The sequence below is a fragment of the Canis aureus genome, chromosome 18 (genome assembly GCF_053574225.1).
Source record: "Canis aureus isolate CA01 chromosome 18, VMU_Caureus_v.1.0, whole genome shotgun sequence".
NCBI lineage: Eukaryota > Metazoa > Chordata > Mammalia > Carnivora > Canidae > Canis > Canis aureus.
The window spans coordinates 52,134,342-52,148,967 of record NC_135628.1 but is presented as its reverse complement, the minus strand read 5'-3'; the positions used below and the strand labels follow the sequence as shown (position 1 = coordinate 52,148,967).

The 14,626-nt window shown below is 40.4% G+C and overlaps 1 protein-coding gene across 7 annotated transcripts in view; it reads right to left on the bottom strand.

Annotated features, from left to right (window-relative positions):
- Window positions 1–6,151: 6,151 nt before the first annotated feature.
- The window catches only part of LOC144289018 (uncharacterized), a 52,094-nt gene continuing 43,619 nt past the window's right edge, over window positions 6,152–14,626 (bottom strand). For 6 of the 7 annotated variants that reach the window (XM_077857201.1, XM_077857203.1, XM_077857202.1 and 3 more), the window contains one exon: window positions 11,513–11,884. In XM_077857201.1, the coding sequence (XP_077713327.1) occupies window positions 11,702–11,884 (183 nt within the window). In that variant the 3' untranslated portion in view covers window positions 11,513–11,701. Of the gene's footprint in view, window positions 7,026–11,512; window positions 11,885–14,626 lie in introns of those variants that run through there. The other variant, XM_077857207.1, reaches the window with a different exon arrangement.

Genomic DNA, 14,626 nt, shown 5'->3' with positions numbered 1-14,626 from the left:
CCAAAGGAAGAAGTAGATGTGTAACTTGAGAAAATCCATTATGAAAGACCTGATCTTCTGGCTGATGCAAAAGCTTTAGAATAATCAAACAGTTGAAAAATGTCAGGCTTTCTTTAAAAATTTTTTCTTTTAGTGCTATGGGTTTTCATGTAAGTTGAAAAGATGATAAAGGAACTAAAAACAGGAGAAATGGTTTGCTTTTGAGCTGTCACTGTTCTGGGCCCCCCATCAAAGAAACTCACTTCGTTTTGATTGAACACGTTAATAGAAATGAATGAAGAAAATTGAAACGAAAATGGAAAGAAAGGGTTTGATAGGATAAGCAAAAGATTGGGATGTGGATCTGATATCTAATAGTTTTGGCCACGGACACTAATTTTATCTTTTGATACCGACTTCTTGGTTATGAATAAAATGAGATCTGTGGGACTCTAACTCTGTGTTCTTGGAAAATATAAGTTAATAAAAGCAAAATGCTTACAATATATTCCGGCATTGAAAGTCTGGCTACATTATATATTATGGTTAAAAATGGAAAGAAGGCTAATGTTGACAGTTGGAAAAGACAAACTGAATCCTAGAATTTATAATTCGGGGTACTATTTGTACTTCTATTTTCAAGACTAATCTTTTACTTGTTTTAGATATGAGTTTTTCCTTTAATTATTTAGAAGCTTGTAGTTGATAGTATATTTAAATATCTACTCATAGATTAGAATTTTGCATCCTTTTATTGCAGAATTGCAAGCCATCAGGACTTCTCTAGTCTGTGACCAGAAATCACATTTTAAGTCATCCTTTAAATTAAAAAAAAAGCTCTCTTTCTTATTAGATAAATTAACATAACTAATTAAGGCCCATTGTTATTTTCAGCAATGTGCATTGGTATTACTCTTTAAATTTCAGTCTATATTGAACTTATTCCCATTTTAGCTGTATGACAGAAAAGAGAGGACTTTATTTTATTTTGTATTTTATATTTAATTAGCATATGGTGTCTCATTAGTTTCAGAGATAATTTAATGATTCATCAGTTGCATATAACACCCAGGGCTCATGACATCACATGCCCTCCTTAATGCTCATCGCCCAGTTACCCCATTCCCTACTGCCTCCCCTCCAGCAATTCTCAGTTTGTTGCCTATACCTAAGAGTCTCTTATGCTTTGTCTCCCTCTCTGTTTTCATCTTATTTTTCCTTCCTTTCCCATATGTTTATGTTTCTTAAATTCCACATATGAGTGAAATCATCTGGTATTTGTCTTTCTCTGACTTATTTCTCTTAGCATAGTATTCTCTAGTTCCATCCATTCATTGCAAATGGCAAGATTTCATTCTTTTTGATGGTTGAGTAATATTCTATTGTGTATATATACCACGTTTTCTTTATCCATTCATCTTTCGATGGATATCTGGGCTCTTTCCATAGTTTGGTGGTTGTGGACATTGCTGCTATAAACATTGGGGTGCAGGTGCTGCTTCAAATCACTATCATTGTATCCTTTGGATAAATACATAGTAGTGCAATTGCTGGGTCATAGGGTAGCTCTATTTTTAACCTTTTGAGGAACCTCTATACTGTTTGCCAAAGTGGCTGCACCAGTTTGCATCCCCACTGACAGTGTAAGAGGGTTCACCTTTCTCCTCATCCTCACCAACATCTGTTGTTTCCTGAGTTGTTTATTTCAGCCATTCTGACCTGTGTTAGGTGGTATCTCATTGTGGTTTTGATTTGTATTCCTCTGATGCTGAGTGACGTTGGACATTTTTAGAAAAGAGAATTTTAAAGATAATTGTCCCTTATGTGTAAAAGTGATTCCTGAAATGACAGCTGAATCCACCCTTTTCAGAGATTACGTAAGGTCGGAGGGGTTAAACTGTGGTACTTCCTGAAGTCAGGATTGTTCCTTACCATCGTTCATCCATTTCTGGATGAGTTTTTGTCTGTTTTACATTTGACAACCTGACTCTGGTGGCACTGGTGATGTAGTGTCATTGGCTTTCAGCACACATAAGCTCACTGTTTTTTATACAGTCCTCTTGTCAATCCAGTGATGTACATTGTTGAGTTTAATTTTAACAAAAGACATTTAAAACTGTCTTCAAAAACCCTTTCCTTTGTAGTATTGCAAAGCCCATAGGTCTGTATGAAGTCAAGGATATGCAAGGATAAGGTTTGCTACAGTTGTCGAGGGACACGATGTGAAATTTAGAAGGAAGAGGAGAGGTAAAGTATGATTCTCATGCTTAGAGAACTTGGTAATCCAGGATAAGAACAAGTATACCTCACCCAAATGCAGGGCCGCAGTTTGTGTTTCCAGTGGAGGCTGACTCTACCGGATTGCTTGTGCTTGAATAAGAGAATGTGGTAGAATGTACAACCTCTGCTTGCAAATTTTAAGGTTTTGTGAAGGTTGGCTTCTAAGCCATGCTGCAGCAGGACGCACGGTGCAGACAGGTTCTGTGAAGTCCAAGAGAGGTGCGCTTTGACTGGGGAGGAATGGAATGTGATCAACCTGTTGCCTCACATACTGGTCAGATGTGGACCTTGCAAGACTCCTTTGGGAACAGCTTTTGGGACTCTGAGGGGGCTGAGGATGAGGGGTTGTTCTATCCCTCCCAAGCACCAAATAATACCTCGTTACAATTCGGAAGGCAATATATTTCATGCCAAAGTACATGATCCATGTGTTAATGGGTTGGATACTTATAAGAAATAATTATTTCTAATACTTAAAGAAAAATGTAAGTCCAGGCTTGATGGAAGAACTATATTAGAAAGCTCATGCTGTTACATGAGACAATTTAGTCTATAATAAGAAACTTAACAGAGTTTAAAAGATAGAATTGTCTTAAAATATGTCTTGTCTGGAAGAAAGATCAGGTTGCTCAGAAGATGACCAGCTTCCTCAGGGCTCAGGAATAGGCCTAACCAGTACAATCTCAATTCTTCAAGAGATTTTTTTTGGTTAAGACAATAATTTTGCTGGTCAAGAAAAATTCTTCAAAGACATTACTCTATGATTCAGCATTGCAAAGCTACATACAAAGAAAGGCACAGAAACAGAGCAATAGGGAATGCATTTGATATTAGGGAATTCGGTATTTATTGCTAGAGAGACAACTGGAATTCTGTATTTTTATACAAAGTAAAATCAAATGCTCTCATGTACCTAAGAAAGAAAGATACATAAGAAAGCAAGCAGATGAAGCTGTGGTATGTTTCTTCTTTTGAAACGTGCAAAAGGACTACCTGTTGTAAGGCAAGAAAAACCCCGAAGGCAGAAGAATTTGTCACATCCCCTGGGCTAGGTGACAGAATTTTAAGGCAATAGGAGAAGCTACTGGGATTAATCAAGCCTGGTGCAGGTCTGTCATTAAGACACCAAACATGAATTTATTAGCTATTTTATGTTACCTTTCAGTAGAAATTCCTTAAGTTCCAGTATCTTGTGGCTTTACTGAAGGAGAAAATTAAAGTATGAGTTAAGTCAAAGTGGTTAGTAAATGCTAGTAAAACCCAGGTGTTTCTTAACCTGTCTCAAAATTATTCTCATGGAAAGGTGCTAGAAAAAGATTAAGATCAGGTGAGCACAGGTTTATACCACAGGGTCACCTGTCCCTAGGTATAAAAATAATTCCTTCAATGAGTTTAAATTAAAATTCTAAATAGTAAGAAAGCAATGTTATTTATTTTTTTTAGTAGTATATAAAATAGTGGCATTTTAGGTTCCATGAAACACGTTACTTTTTCTGGAATCCTGTGTCTAGCATAGCATTAGGCACCCTACGAGTGCCCAGTAGGAGGTACCTGGCTGGCCAGAAGGATGAATGGTGCAGTGGACCCAGGAACTGATCATATTTCATGGTGCTCAGGTGGGTTAGCTGTGGCTCTACGGACTCTCACTAAGTTTCGAATCTGCTCCAGTTATTTCACATACTCACCAAAAGGTTTGTATGCCTCATGGGAGGAGACTTAGTTATGCAGAAGGAAGGAGAGACAATAGCTCTGAATGTGAAATCTTTTTCTGTTCTAGCACTGGCCTTGGGATGTGGTATCGTGGAGGACGTTACAACCAAGTGGCTTTAGAGTCAGGCAAGTACAGCTGGTACCACTGACTTGATGTGTGGCTGTGACAGAGTTACTAAGTCTCAGTAGTTTCATGAAGAAAATGCTAATCATCAAGTCAAGTCTCATACAATGGGGTCATGTGCTTAGCAAAGCATCTGGCACATAGAGAGTGCCCAGTGAATGCTATTATGAGTGATGAAGACAGAAGGAATTATTGTTTCCCTCCTCTGAATTATGGGAGGGAAAAATGGATGGGAAATAATGTGAATACTTGTGATGAGCACCAGGTGTTATATGGACGTGTTGAATCACTAAATTGGACAGCTGAAACTAATATTATACTGTATGTTAGCTAACCAGGATTTAAATAAAAACAACAAAACCCAAAAATGAACAAACAAAAGAAGAAAATTATGTGAAAAAATTTTAGCCACCAGAACAGCTAAAACTATAAAAACCGGCAACACCAAAGGTTGGTGAGTACATGGAACAAGCAGAACTGACGTACATTCATTTTTGCTAGAGGTATAAAGTGGTAGAATTACTTTGGAAAAAAGTCTGGCAGTTTCTCATAAAATTAAACATTGCATCTATCCAGTGACCCACCTAGAAATTTTACTTTTAGTTATCTAGCTAAGAGAAATTAACATGTCTACCCCAAAACTTGGATAAGTATATTCATACCAGCTTTATTCATGATAGTTAAATATTGGAAATATCTGAGATGTTCTCAAGAGAAGAATGGACAAACTGTGATATGTAACATACAACATACAATGGATACTACTTGGCAGTAAGAAGGAATGGACTTCCAGTACTCATGAAGACATGCATGAATCTCAAAAAGACTATACTGAGTAAAAGAAGCTTTACATGAAAGAACACATAAAGCATGATTCCATTTTGGAGAAGTTTTAGAATAGGCAAAACTGATCTGAAAAAAATCAGTACAGTGGTTGCCTTTGGTACGGGGGCTAGGTACTGACTACAGGGAAGCCTAAGGGTGGAAAGCACCCAGGATGATGAGATGAGAGTGTCCTAGACCATGATAGGGGTTTGGGTTAGACAGGGGTGTGGATTTGTTAATATACTATAAGTGAATTAAAATTTGTGTATTTCACTGTATGAAGGCTTTATACCACAAAGTGAAAAGAACTATAAACAAATATGAGCTCTAGCTGATGGTATGCAGGCTGATGTGTTTACGAGTGAAGTATAGTAATGTGTGCAATTTTGACATGCATCAGAAATAAGACATTGATGGATGGGTAGAGGGATGGAGAGATGGATCAGTATGCTATAACGCAAATGTAGTTAAAACACCCATTGTCAGATTTAGGTGGGAGTATACAGGTATATGGTGTACAATTATTTCAGCTGTTCTGACTGTTTGAAAAGTTTCATAACAAAATGACAGGAAAACATGGCATATATACACTTACACTGCATAGTGGTCATGTTCCCTCTTTCTGGAGTAGGGAGGTCAGGCATTCATCCTCCAGTTAGAACTGGTACAACTTTAGCTTTCCTTCTCACAAAGTGCTATTCTACTTGCAGTTCTTTGTTTTCAGATTGTTGGTTTTTTAAAAAAAATATTTTATTTATTTATTTGTGGGAGGGGAAGAGCGTGAGCAGGGAGAGGAGCAAAGGGAGAGGGAGAAACAGACTCCCCGCTGAACAGGGAGCCCAATGTGGCACACCATCCCAGGACCCTGGGATCATGACCTGAGCAGACACTTAACCAAATGTGCCACCCAGGTGCCCATTTTCAGAGTTTGATTTCTGGATATTTCCTGTGCACTCTGTAGCATTTGAATGCTCTGGATGTGTTGGCCTCTTAACTTCTCAGCTGTTACTCATGGCAGCTCCTTGGGCCACTCAAATTCCTGTCCTCAGTTGGTGTCACCTGTTTCCTGAGTCTCCTGAATTCTCTCAGCACTGCCCTGCACGCTGGTTCTGCTTCCACAGCCCCCAGACATCACCTAAGAGGGCAGATGGAGAGAAGAACCCACTACTCCCTGGCTGCTTGGTCTATACCCAATGCTACTTCATAATCAATATGTGTAGTGTGTGCTTGATGGTGTTATACACAGTAGCATCTCTTCTTTTACTCTAGGAATTGGAGTCCCACAAGGAAGGGGCTGTTATATTGGTGTTGTGTTGTGTTGTGTAAGGGGCACCCATATTCTTCCACTAACTCACCTTGCAGCTCTGGATCATTTATACTCTAGGTGTCGGCTCTACATCTGTAAGATGAGGGATTGGATAGAGACCATGCAGAGACTGCTTCAACACTAAAATTCTGAGTCTGAGTGGTCAGACCAATGCCTAGGTTTAAACCTTGCCCTACTGCTTATTAATTATGTGACCTTAGGCAAGTTACTTATATTTTGTGAAGTCTTAGTTTTCTTATCTGCAAAGTAGGAATAATAATAGTAATAATTATTTATCTCTCAGAAATTTCCTTAAGGATTGAATTAAATAAAGCATGGAAAGACCTTGCACAGGTCCAGGCACACAGTAAGTACTCTAATGTCAGCACCTACTGCTGCCACTACTCTGTTACTGCTCCTATTCTTCCTCCCCCCTCCTCCTCCCACTCAGGAAGACAGGAAAGCTACCACCGAAACAGCTGCAAAAGTTACCCAGAGCCTTCATGTTTCTTTTTCTGTCCCAGAGAGAACTTTACTGTTATATTTTTTTCTGTTTGAATAAAGTTAACTTAAATATTTTCTCTCTGATTTATGTTTGGTAGATATATGTTTGCAGAAACTTTAGGGGGTGTGCTCCCTTATTGTTCAGCCATATTGATTTTTCATAAAGGATATCATATTAAAAATAAATATCCATTTTAATTCCACATTCTCTTCATAATCTTTCATCCTCTAAAGGCAAAAATCTTCATATTCTTTCTTCTGCGAATCATAAGGGCTAAACTGAAAAATCAATTCTTCCTAAGAAAGGAGAAAAAGAAGTGTTATTAAGAAGTAAAGAATGGTCTGAGGATGGCATGAGGAGATCAGTGGAACCATTGGAGATATTCTTAGTTTCTAACTAAAAACAAAACCAACACCTCAGGCTGCTGCTGCTGAACATCTACCCCCATTGGAATCAGTCAGCAGAAATATAGGCAAGAACCCATCAGCCTCAGCTCTTGGGATCTCTCCCTTTTACTTTTCACTCTTAAAACAACAACAGCCACTGAGAATATCAATCCAGTTGGATGAATGCAATTAAAAAATAATTCTAGCATAAGACATGAGCTACTTTTAGCTATCCAGTGTTCTATACTATTTAGAAGCATTTGACTAGAACTTTTAGAAGTCAGAGAGTACAACTTTTAACCCAAAAGGTGACTTATATTTATAACATAAATAATAAATTTTCCAGAATGGTGGGAATGTAGACTCCTGAGTGAAAAATCAGGTAGTAGTATTTGATCAGAAGTCCCTGATATACATAACCCTTGTCTTGAGGCAATGTGCCACCTCCTCAAGGAGCTTGTGGGAAATGTGGGCCAGAGTACAGAAGACTACAGATGTCCACATGTAACTTTGGTGCCAAACCCTGATGTAAAACCTTCAAGTGAAGATCCCCTTGGCTGCCACCAGAGGCAGCTGTGTATCTAGTACACGGCAGGCTGAAAATCTACTCTTTATCTTACGCTCATTTCTAAGTCTCAGCCTCACCATCAATAAATAGCAAGGAAAGAGCCATTTCGAGCATGTGAGCCACTAGGCCCCTCTCCAGGCCCTGTCGGGCTGGACAGAAATTCTCTGGCTGGGAGGGAGAGAACTGTGTTTCAACTTGGGAGATACCCAGACCCCAAGTTCCCCTAGCACACTAGATCCATTTGGGAGTAAAGAAACCATGGGTGCCGGTTGGTACCCATCTGTAGCTGCGGTGCTGTATCTCACAGGAGACTCAATCCCATGCTCTAGTGAGGGGGAAGTGTTGTAGCTAGTGCCTTTATTAACACAGTTCTGGGCACTTTCAGAGCTTACAGGTGAATGCTCTCGGTAAGTCAGCTGGAGGAAAGGGAGCAGAGGAAGTGAAGCAGAGGTGGATCTGCTCCAGGGGTGAATCTTTCTCTTGACAGAGATCCCAAGAGCTGAGGCTGATGGGAATCTTTCTCTGCTCCAGGGGTGAATCATTTTCATGACTCCCCCAGGAACTTGAGAATGGTGATGGCTGTGTTCTGAAAGGGACGCCGAGAAGAGCCTCATAGAAGAAACTGCAGGACTTCTCTGACCATCAGTCTGAGGAGGTATTCTTCTCTTAGCCGAAGATCTTACTGACTTTATAAGGCTAAAAAAGGCCACCTAGTTACATTACTACTAATGCTAGGGTGACAGACTGGGAACATTAACATCTTTTCTGAGGAGACTGACACAGGTATAACGTATAGGTTTGCAAAAGTAACAAATATGAGTTTTTTTTCTTTTATAAAAGATTTAGTATAGAATATTTGTAAGAAACGAACTTCCCAAGTGCAGTTGAAATTTGAGTCAGTTTATCATCCAGCTTCTTAGGAATGAATGTATATCATATATGCAGGAATTATTTCTATGAGATACTTGTTTTGAAAGCAGAGTTTGGGTCTTGTTAGAGAAAAACAACAACCAATAAATCAAAATGTAGCATGAATATGTTTCAGAGAGGTCAAATCAATGCTTTGGTTTGAACCACGGATATAATAACTAGACCAATTTTCCTAGAGATATAGTCCACCAGTAATCAGAATGAGGAGATCCATAGTGAGATTATTTTGTCAAACCTGTTTTAAAATGAGGGGTTTGTGTTAAATCTACAGAGAGGAAAGGTGACAGGGGAATTCCCATATTATTCCTGTAGTATTTCTTAAAGCTAAGTCCATCAATCTTGAGAGATGGGCTCTAAATTCACTTACTGGCTGTGTTACCTTATTTAACTTGTCTATGCCTTGATCGTCCCATCTATAAAATAAAACTGATAATGGTAGTTATCCCATCTGGTTGCAATAATTAAATGTGCTAACTTATGTAGTATCATTAGACTACTTCCCAACATAAGTAAATGCTCGATAAATGTTAGCATTTGTTATTATGAAATAATTACACAGAATATTATAATGTTAGTGCTAGATTATGAATAAAGAAAGGTGATACAAAAGGTCCTGGATTGTGTTAAAACCACTGCCTGGGTAGAGCAGGGAGTTAGATTACTCATGTTCAGAAAGAATCTAAAACCTGCAGTTGTTAAAATTAAATATAAGCCCGTAAAATAAGGCATTTACTATTTTATTTCTCAAGTTAAAGAGTACATGCTAGAGACCGTGTGCTTTACCCAACCACTCTCACTGTGTGAGTGAGGAAGGAGGAAGGAAGAAGAACTTGGTTTTTCCACCATGAATATCTCAGGGTCAAGCCCTCCAGACTGTCATGATGAGGAAGCCCTCTCTTGCATTCCGGCTGCTCCCTCACGGTCCTGTTGGCTACCTGTGGCGGAGGACAGGTCCCCTGTTGACTGCGGCGGATTGGCAACACAATTTGGTTACTGATCCCTTTGTTCCAGTTTTCTCAACAACTATGTGTGATTAAGTTTTTTTTAAAGACTGTACCACTAGTTACTCTATGAGAACAGACAGGGTAAAAGAAATGGGGGAATGTCCACAGAAGTCTGAAGTTTTACAAGGTTAAATGTTCCTCTTGGTGCTATGAAATGTGAATTCCTAGCTTGCAGCTGAAAGAAGGATGAGAAACGGGGAGAAGGAGACACCTGAGAAATACATAATGAGTGTGTTGTCTGTGGCAGCCACAACCTTCATATAGTTAGAAAATTCAGGCAGTCAAGAAAATGTATATAGCAGTCTTTAGAACAAAATGAATAGGGAGGGGAAAGGGTAATCTTACCAATTGGAGGTAACTCTATCACTGCCAGAGTCCTCCTTCTATTCCTCTTCTCCCTGACTCTTTACCTCAAGGGGCTTATCCACCATCCTGACATCTGGGGGAAGGCTTCTGGACCGTCTTGTTTCTCTGTGGGCATCTACAATTTCGTGGCTCATCATCTGTTCTCTTAGGCACAAGCCATACATGGCAAGTTCCCCAGAAATTCAGTCTCTCCCTCTCCAGATCTGGTCCCAACCACGGCTGTTTTGGGGACTTGCTATTCTGAGAATCAGCAGCCTCCTCCAGGTCCCTGTTGCTTCATCTGTGGCCTCAGCTAGGAGTCGGCTCTCCTGGAACAGTTACCCCTTGTAGCTTTGCTGACTCTCAGTTCTCAGTTGCCTTCGGTGCCCCTTTGGGTTTCCTGGAGGCCCCAAGAACTGAGGTGGGAAGGGGTGTTTATCACAGACCCAGCTGTGGTTCAGGGGGCCAGCTGCTACTTCTACTCTGCTGCAGCTGCAGGCTACTGAGGGTATGCAGAGCCTGCCTCCTTCCGAAGATGACAGCAAGCAGGGCACAGCTCTGACTGCTCTCAGATTCCCAACCTACTGAAGAATTTCTACAGCTCGGCCCTTCAGTGTTTACTGAGGGAGAAGGCAGGGACTAAGTGTGCCCCCTAGGCCGTAATGAAATGGTTATGCATTGCACAATGGTGTCCCATCTAAGAGCCCTATTCACATCACAGACATCATTGATTTGTACATTGATTATGACAATTTTCTGGAAAATAAAAGTCATAAGTCTTGAGGAATGAGCACTTTTTTTTTTTTTTCTAATGCACACAAAGACACCACCTGGGACAAATGGTGGTACCAGTGCCCGGGCCAATATGGAAACCCTCCTCCTCTTTCCAAGCTCCTTTTCCCAGCTTCTAATCTCCCCTTTGTGTGGTGGCAAATTGGCTCTTAAATCAACACACATCCTTTCCCATTCTCTGGCTCAATGTTACACCTAGAGTCTCTCAGCCTAGCTCTTAGTATTCAGGCTAAGATCTTGAAATCCACCCCCATCAACCCCTTCCCTCTAAACATTCTTTCTCAGAAACGCCTGACTTTTAAAATGAAAAGTCAAAGCTTTCAAAGCTCTTATTTGGAATTCAAAGCTGGAGATTTGAATCTGTTCATGCTGAATTTCTTGCTGGATAAAGGAGAACAATTTCTTGGTGATGAAAGCTAGAGGACCACTTGGTTGAGGGGAGATAAAGAAAAAAAACATCATGGTTCTTTGTACTGGCTGAGCTAACAAAGCCAGGAGGAAAGGACTGAGAGAGACACAGGATGGCAGGAGGGGGTCCTCTGTGCTGTGTCTCACAAGAGTTCATTCAGAGAGAGAGAGACAGAGAGAGACTTGGACCAAGGATGGAGAGCCACCACAATGATCCCATATCTGTTCAAGTTCTGTTTACACCTGTCAGGCTTGAGACGATCCCTGGCTTCTGGGAGACAGCCCTGTATGGGAGACACGGCCACGAGAAGCAGGCGCTTTCTGAGCACAGGTGTGAGCATGCGAGACGCGTGGAGGAACAGCCACGAACAGAAACAGATGGAGCTTGTTATAGCTTCTGAGGCTCGCTAAGGAGCACATCAAATGTACACACAGGGGAGAACAGGCAGCAGGCAACTTGTGACCCTGGATTCCTTCCTGCTTCTCAGAAACCACATTGCCAGAAGTGTCTTTCTCGAGGTGAGGATGATGTGATATAATCACCTCTCTATGGCACCTCTGCTGGAGTGCCCAGCGCCAGCGCTGCTCGGCTTGCAGCCTTGGTCTGTGACAAGTGTGATCCTGCTTCCTCGGTTTCTGTTTTCTCTACTTTGTTCCTGCCCAAGCAACCACCGACCGCACAGCTGAGCCACATTCCCTGGCCTTACAGCCTTCACACCAGCCTGGGAGGGGAAAGTGAAGTTTGTGAGCCTCATTATTACCTGTAATTCCAGAGAACTACAAAAACCCTGCTGTGTTGCCACTAGGTTTGCTGTATAGTTATAACAGTCTTTTTAAGAACATAAGATTTTTTTAAAGTGTGAAACAGCAGATAACCTATAATTTATTTTAAGTATTGTTTCTGTAATTTTTATTCTATAATCTATGGAACCAAGCTGTTAATCATACAACTTTATTTATTTTTTTAAAGATTTAATTTATTTATTCATGAGAGAGAGAGAGAAAGAGAGGCAGAGGGAGAAGCAGGCTCCATGCAGGGAGCCTGATATGGGGCTCGATCCCGGGTCTCCAGGATCACACCCTGGGCAGAAGGGAGGTGCTAAACTTTTGAGCTACCCAGAGATCCCCTCACATGACTTTAAAGGTATGTTTTCTTAGGGACGCCTGGGTGGCTCACCAGTTGAGTGTCTGCCTTCTGCTCAGGGCCTAATCCCAGGGTTCGGAAATCAAGTCCCACAAGTACAACTTCCATATATTGCTGTCATCTGAGTTCATGTCAGTGGAGTCCCTTATTGGTGAGTGTCCTGATGTGTGCTTGATTTTATTATCCTGGTAACTATTGGCTTGCTTGCATGGAGAGGATTAATATGTATGGAGTGTGAGCTCCTAATATGTGTGAGCAGCTGTGCTAGGTGCTTAACATTTGTTATCTCCTCTCTTCTCCCTAATGGTATTGTAAAGTGTATATAACTATGCCCATTTTATAGGTGAGGAAAAGTTCTCTGAGAACATATGTGACTGGATCAAAGTGACATAGCTAGTAAGTAGGATTTGAATCCAGGACTATCTGACTCCAAAGCTAGGGATCATTCCCACATTCATTATGTGGCCCTGGGTGGTCCAAAGGGGCCAACCTTACTCCAGATTCTAGTATGTAGTGATATTTTAGTACAATTTTATTTATTTTTAAAAAGATTTTGTTATTTGTTGAGAGAGAGCAAGAGAAAGCACTAGCAGGGGTGGGGGGAGGGGCAGAAGGAGAAACAGACTCCCCACTGAGCAGGAAGCCTAACATGGGACTCTCAATCCCAGGACCCTGGCTGGGTTCATGACCTGAACGGAAGGCAGATGCTTAACCAACTTTGTCATCCAGACTCCCCTTAGCACCACTTTAGAAAAACATTAATCCCCTCAGTTCTATTTGGTTCCCAAAGTTCATGCCTGCGAGGACCCTCCTTCTCTCTCTCCCTGTGTCTCTCCACAGTGTCACATCAAATAGCTTTATGGGATTATCTAAAACATCATTAAAGAAAGCCACTACTTCTTTTTCAGTTTGTTTTTTAATGAAATCACTTATGTTTCTATATTAATAGGTGGACTTACTTCACTAATATTTCCTACACAGTAGACACATATTAAATTTCTTCAGGGTAACATTTGTAATGATTCTCCCACAACTCACTTCTCAATCCTGTCAATTTGTATCACCAGCAAATGGTCGGCTTTGAAGCATGACATCATAAAGGACACACATACTTATATTGCTCAGGGGGCAAATGTTATCCACCCAAATGAACTTTGATAATATCTTTTTAAGTATATTATTAATGATTTATTATTTGGTATAAAATGATCAAAAAAACGAATGAACTTTGATAGCATTTATGTGTGATCCGTGTAAATGAACTTTCATAGTATCTTTTATTTTCATGTGGATAATGACACTTGTAAGTGGGTATACCTTCAGAGAGATTTGTTAAGGCAAATGGAGAATTGTGAGTTATTTCTGTGCATGACCTGTAAATTTTACTTATTTCTTCATTCATCCTTTCATTCATCCAGTTATTTTATTTTCAAGGGCAATCATGATGCAGAGTACTGTCCAGAAGTATAGTATAAACTTCAGTTAAATGAGCAAGGGAAATATTAGATCTTTTTTTATCAAGTGGTTACTATTCAATAACCTGTTCATGTGATGGGATTAGAATACCACTATTAAGACCCTGGATTAAAACTCCAAAGAGAGGGTATCACTGGTGGCGCAGCGGTTTGGCGCCTGCCTTCGGCCCGGGGCGTGATCCTGGAGTCCCGGGATCGAGTCCCACGTCGGGCTCCCTGCATGGAGCCTGCTTCTCCCTCTGCCTGTGTCTCAGCCTCTCACTCTCTCTGAATAAATAAATAAATCTTAAAAAAAAAAAAAAGAATTCATCACTCTGGGACTTTTTGGAAATTTCTTTGAATTTATATTCTGAGATTTCTCAGCCCAGAATAGAACAGAGATCTGGTCACATGGTGATGCTCATACACACCATAATTGGACCACCACTTGGGTGCTTCTTGAAGTGTATGTTTCCTTAGTTAGATTATCAGGATTATCAGGGAGAGTAGCAACAAGTGGTCCATGGGGAAACACATACCCCTGGGCTCTCTGACTATGAGACACTTTCCAAATGCATGATGTAGACAAAGCAAAACTGTGTTGACTATGTACAGAGCAAAATACTGCCAGGTGAATCTTTAAGGAGTGTGTCTCTTTATTCTCTTTACCTTTCAACATCTTTTTGTGTTGATTTTATATATAATATCTAGGTGTCTTGTAGCACTCATTGGAGGATTGGAGAAAAGCATGTGTTCCATATTCCCAGGGGCAGAAATCTAAAAATGATTTTTAACAAAGGAAATTATTGTATGTTTAATGCACTGAGCGACTAACCTGTTTCTTAAGGCACCTACCAGGGAGTGAA